At 41.1% G+C, this 6,000-nt stretch overlaps 1 protein-coding gene and 1 long non-coding RNA gene across 2 annotated transcripts in view; both read right to left on the bottom strand.

Annotated features, from left to right (window-relative positions):
- Positions 1-6,000, bottom strand: part of LOC118099583 (B-cell receptor CD22-like) — a 160,185-nt gene that overhangs the window by 131,076 nt on the left and 23,109 nt on the right. The window contains exons 5-7 of the mRNA XM_047342434.1: positions 4,996-5,226; positions 4,672-4,868; positions 2,084-2,256 (exon numbers count right to left, since the gene is read on the bottom strand). Of these exons, the coding sequence (XP_047198390.1) occupies positions 2,084-2,256; positions 4,672-4,868; positions 4,996-5,226 (601 nt within the window). The remainder of the gene's footprint in view (positions 1-2,083; positions 2,257-4,671; positions 4,869-4,995; positions 5,227-6,000) is intronic.
- LOC118099563 lies at positions 51-3,608 on the bottom strand. Its single transcript, XR_007033059.1, has 3 exons — positions 3,545-3,608; positions 2,084-2,256; positions 51-1,041 (listed from the first exon to the last, which is right to left on the bottom strand). It is a non-coding gene; the product is annotated as an uncharacterized LOC118099563 (long non-coding RNA).

The following is a 6,000-nucleotide window of genomic DNA, read 5'->3' as shown; positions in this document are numbered from 1 at the left end:
GTATCATCCACATCACAACATCTCACTGACACAAGAAAATCAAATTAAAGGAGACTTGAGAGAAACTGGGCTGTTTTTAATCTCATCTGTTCAGTGTCTCATTAAGATGCAATAAAGATTGACATGAAAAAGACAAATTAAAGAAAGATTTAAAATTGAACTGGAAAATAAACTGCCATTAATACTGTAAGTGAGATTAAAATATAGTAAGAGTTTCAAATCAAAAGCAAATTAGAACAAATGAGCTTCACATTTTAGGTAAAATTAAAAATATATGAACAGAATAAAAAAAGACCTTTAATGATCGTGATAACGTGATAAAGGTGTTCATCACGTAAGTAGCAGCTCACATCCACATGAGACGTGGTCCCTCCAGTCCTCAGAGGAAATGAGTACAACTACTGATCGGCTGATGATGGAAACGCTGGAAACAATAGTGTAGAAACAGAAAGAAGTGAAAGAGACAGAATCCTCTCTGTGGTTTTATCAGTAAAACTCTTTACTTCCATCTAGTGGCAGCAGTGTCACACTACAACTAACTAATAATGCTTATTTTGATTATTTTATGAATAGAAAAAAGTTAATTACAAGTTTACAGTTTGTCGACCGTCTGACACACACCGCAGATAATTTCATGTTTGAAGCTGCAAGTTATAAAATGTTTGATATTTTTCATTCAGGCTAAATGTGGCGTTTTGAACAACTTCTACAAGTTGCTGATATATTTCAGATAAAAGTCGAGTCAGCGAAGTCGTTTGGATTCATCCTCGGGCAATTTATCCATTAGCTGTCAAGACAAGTCACTTAAAACTGAACATTCACTTCAACAATGATGCTGGAGTCTGCCTGTCACCAAAGTAGGATTCATCCTGTGGGGACCATGAACAGTTGTATGAACTTCTATTCAAATCCATCCCGCAGCTGTTGAGATATTTCCATCGGGACTAAGGTGATTTCCAGACGTTGGTCTAAACAGCAGGAGGTTTTTTGACTGTGCTGTACAATGCAGCTGGATCCTCTCCAGTGTCCTGACCTCTGGTTCTGAAAGGAGATAAAACAAACAAATGATCAGGAGGTCATGGAGACGTAGCATTAAAGGAGACATATTGAGTTTCAAAGTTCTGCAAAGTTAAAAAGCCCAAAGTCTGAGCTCCTCTCCTGGTAAAACGAGCTCCTCTGCCCCACAGAAAACATGAAGCTCCTGAAACACCTCACCAGTAGTCCCGCCCGTACCTCTGCATCATCGGCAGAAGCCAGGGCTGTAGCAAACGTAGCATAAGCAGTATTTAAACGTAAACAGTGGTGCGTTGAACACATTGTGTTACGAAGTGTTGCAACAATGTTAGCGGAGGAGGTCATTCTTGACGTTCTCGTGGAAAACATCTCGGAGGTAGATGATGTGGGTTAAAATACGTGTTGAATGCTTCAATACAGGCTGAATGTCACAGTCTCTGCTTCCGTCGTCTGGAACAGCAGCTTCTAACACCAGCATCTGTAGAGAACTTTAGAATCCATTGTGTCACTGCCTTTTTAAAACAGTCGCTGCTGATTGGGGAACACCTCTGACACACCCACCAAACGAGAGCCCGCTGCACACGGGTTCAAACAAACATGTCGTTCACCACGGAAACGATAGTTAAACTATAAGAAATGATTTGAGATTGAATGTGTCCCTCGTAAAGTGAGGGTGGAGGATTTCCTACACGCACAGGAAGTGGTTAACCAATCACAACAGAGTGGGCCGGGTGACCAATCAGAGCAGACTGGGCATTATCAGGAGGGGGCGCAAAGAGACAGGAGCTAAAACCAAGTGTTTGCGACAGAGGCTGAAAAGAGGAGCTGCAGCAATAGACAGTCTGAGGAAAGTGATGTTTTCTGAACATTAAACATTTTAAAGTCACAACACTAATTAAAATGATCAAACTGAATATGAGCAGAATATGTCTCCTTCAACAAATACACATTTTTAAACAAAACAAGAAAATGAAAGTGTAAAAACAAATGACTTCTATAGGATATATCTCTGTTTATGATGTTTTGTGGTGTTAGTGAGGATAATGGTCCTGAATGAAGAGCTGCTCACCTCGGGGCAGATCTGTTAAAGTTGACAGAAGCGTACGCAACCTCCTCCGCCTCCTTGTGTTTGCTGGGTTCAGCTGATCCGACGTGGGAGTAGATGGGATCCGTCTGACTCTTCATGAAGTGGACACTGGCATAGTGAAGGTCACAGTTTTCCTCAGACTCATTGGGTAGACGCTGCAAACACAAATTTGCTTTTGAATCTTGTACATGTGGCAGTATGGACAACGTTAGAGTCCAACTATAGCAGCTATTGATTTATTTAAAGCGCCTCCTTCTACACCAGACGTGTTTCAAGGACAGGAAACATGTGGTTCTACTAAAAACCAAAAGGAGGGAAGGTCTTCAGTTTGAATTCCAAACACTAACACTACAAACTTCTCACTTAGTGTGTATGTGAGCCACTTGTGTGCACTTTCACATCGGTTGTGTCCAGATAAGACTACATCTGGGAGCTGGATGTTCACGTACTGCAGCCAAGTTTGGTCGAAACAAGTTGTGTAACATCATTTATTTAGAGGTCGAGCTACACACAATATAATCCCTAGACCCCAAAACTATCTGTCAGCAAATCATTGATAAAAACTCTTTTAGCACTATATTTTGGGTGTATAGTGTGTATCATTTAATTGTGTAACACTTTAATACAACTGCAGGTCTACAGACACAGAGGCACTTAAAAAAAGAAAAGTCAGGGTCACAGAAACTTGAAGGAGCGAGAAGGAAGGGGGATAGGCCACACCCCTAACTCCCTTCTTTCTCTGGTCTTGTTCCGACCAACAAACAGTACACAACTCTCCGTCTCGCTGATGCACCACGCCCTACTCACCGACACTCAATGCCACACAACGCTATCTCTCCAAACTCGTAACACAATTACCTCAAATTCACGTCAAAGGGCAACATACTCACTAAATACAGATATGAAAGAACATGACTGCTCTGTGGATCAACCTTTAATTATAGAGCTGCATCCACACGCAGCCAACACTGACTTTATTTGTCCCAACGACACAGACTACGAACAGCAGTCTCACACACACTTAGTCTCAGACAGAACAACGCAAAATCAACATATTACACAGCCACACCCAATGGTGATCTGCTCCACATTACAGTGCTCCACACTAAAGATATCTGAACCAATCAATACAATCTTTCACAAACTTTGACAAGATTTAAAGCAGCACATGTTACAACTCAACAAACTTAGAGCAGCATCAAGTGTCATAGTTCAGCAAAAACTGTTGAACAAACCGCACAGCACAGAAAATTATAACACTCAGCGATTTGCTTAAATGGATAGATTACCAGAAGGAAATTCAAACACCAGATGATTGTTTTTACAATGGCAGTTTTGACTGTGATTTTAATAACTAGTTTTTAATCTTCACATGACAGAGAAAAGGGTTTGACGTGAGAAATAGTGGCGTTTGAAAGGATTGGACTGAACTGTGTGTCTCACCTGCTCACTGTGGTCAAGTCTGTCCCCAGGATCAGCAGATTGATGAGAGTTTCTCTTTCTTCTGATCAATTGAACCAAATAACAAACAATATACATAATAATTGAGTTGATTTAATTTAACAGGACAGATTTTCAGGAATTCATCGTACAAAGCTTTAGTGGAACAGATTTGCTCACCTGATCAGTAGGAACACGGAGAGGAGAGTCACAGCGAGGAAAACTGCAGCGGCTGATCCAATGAGTGCTGATCTCCATGATCCAGGTGAAACTATGATGAAATAACTTTTACTTTATCATTTCAAGAAATCACAATACTTAAAGGTGCAGGACGAAACATTTACAAAAACAACTTTTTTTCGGGTTTTGAAACCTGTCTCGTTTTTCTGACTGAATATAAAGACAGTTTCTTTTCTAATAAAACGTTTTGAAGAGTTCTGAGTTCTCAGAGTGGCCTGTTTGTGGGCGTGTCTCTTAAACTGTTAATGAGCCACTACTCCCCCTGCTGGGAGGTGTATGTGTGACGTGTGCACAGGAGCAGGGTTTTGTTTTCACCACTGTCTGTCTGCTGAGAGCTGTTTGCTCGTTACATGAATGTGCACAGTGAAGGAAATATCTTTCAAGTTTACTGAGGATGGTGAAAGCTTTATGGATGTTTTAACTGATGCTGGGTGGATTCCTCTTTGTGCTGCTGATGGTCTGACTGTGAATATTTATGGGGCAGAAGTCAAACGACCCATATCTGCACATTTAAAATGTAAAGGACAAAGAATGTGACAGATTCAATATATCTTCACTTACTATACTTTAATTGTACAGAAAAATTATTAGCAATAAAATTGTTGACCTAGTTTTTGTGTCAGGTGCTTCATGATTCTCAGCTGACGACCTCAATAGTCAGTTTGCCAGGTGATGCTGTTGGTCAGTCAGTATTGTTCATGTGCAATATGATGGGCTTGATATACAGCTGTGACACATCTGGAAATCCTGAGTATTGATGGTTTAAGGTTCTGGTGCAATGAAAAGGAGGGGGTGTAGGCTGTAAAAGTCAGAGAGCTAAAATCACCTGCTCCAACAATCAGATGTAAGGTGGCCTTACTACGTCCTTGTGTGTTCTGGGCCTCACACTGATAATTTCCACCATGTTCAGCTGTGATATTAGTGATGGTGAAGATTTGTCCTGATGCTTTTGGTGAGTCCTCGTCCTCCTTGTACCAGGTGTAATGAGCTGCTGGGTTAGCATCACTGCTGCAGGTCAGAGTCACTGAGCTGCCCTCCATGATCTCACCAGAGGGACTCACTGACACAGAGGGAACCTTTGGAGCATCTGAAGGATAGTCTATATTAACACACAGGATGAGAATACAATCAAAACACTGTCTGTTTTATTTATTAAAGTTTAAATTTAAATTATTTCCACATTATTGTAGCTTCATGAGGAGGAGTAAACTCACCCAATGTAGGAGAAGGGAAACGCTCATGTCCTTCTATAGCACAGTGATAGCTGTCTTCAGCATTAAAGTGTTGGAGGTGAAAGTATTTTTTTCGTCCAACAAGTTTATTGTTATTGTACCAAACGTAGGAAAGATGATCAGGGAGCTGACACCTGCTGTGACAGGTCAGCTCTGTCCAGGTAGAATATGGATTGGCTGTTGATCTCCTCACATGTACCTGGAGCTGAGGGTCTGTGAACAAACATGTTATTTTATTTCAACATACACACTAACATTTCAAACTGACTCTAATGTAAATGTTACCTGTGACATTCAGAGTGACTCCAGCTGAACCAGTTAAACTCCCAGTAGGTTGGTTTGTTGTGAACCTGAACTTGTACACAGCTGAGTCGCTCTCTGTCAGGTTAGAGATTCTCAGAGTGCACTTGTTGTTTTCACAGAGATACTCCACACGACCTGAATACTCCGGATCAGTCCTTAGATCAACGTGAATCCCATTACTCTCTTGAATGAACCAGAAAGTTTTCTGAACTGTAGTATCATGGTGATTCCACCTGGATGGGTATGTGTAGGTACAGTTAATGTCCACTGTTGATCCTCTGAAGGCACAGATCTCAGTAGAAGTGTAACTCACATCCCAGCCATTCTCACTCTCTACCACTGTAACACAGAGCACATCAGAGAATCAGAAGATAAACTTGTACATTTATAAAACTAACTCCATGTATTTTCTCTGGTGAATCACCAGTCGGCAGGTTTTCATTTTAAGATGATGACGAGGCCAAGATGAGGAAACTTTCAGTTCACAAAAAACACAGGGAAGTGCCCTTTAGACTTCAGAGTGAGGGAGAAACACACTGTTGGAGGTGAGGAACATGAGGGACCTTGTAGAAGTTGCTCTTATAATGGAGCAAACTGGCCAATATGGAGGAAATGATCTGTGTCTTTTATGCAGAGTCGACCAAAGATGGACGACACGTCTCCACTTCCTCCCACTCTCCAGAA

This window comes from Hippoglossus stenolepis, chromosome 2, assembly GCF_022539355.2.
Source record: "Hippoglossus stenolepis isolate QCI-W04-F060 chromosome 2, HSTE1.2, whole genome shotgun sequence".
In the NCBI taxonomy this organism is placed as follows: Eukaryota; Metazoa; Chordata; class Actinopteri; order Pleuronectiformes; family Pleuronectidae; genus Hippoglossus; species Hippoglossus stenolepis.
The sequence above is the reverse complement of the archived record's forward strand: the minus strand, read 5'-3'. Positions and strand labels throughout refer to the sequence as shown.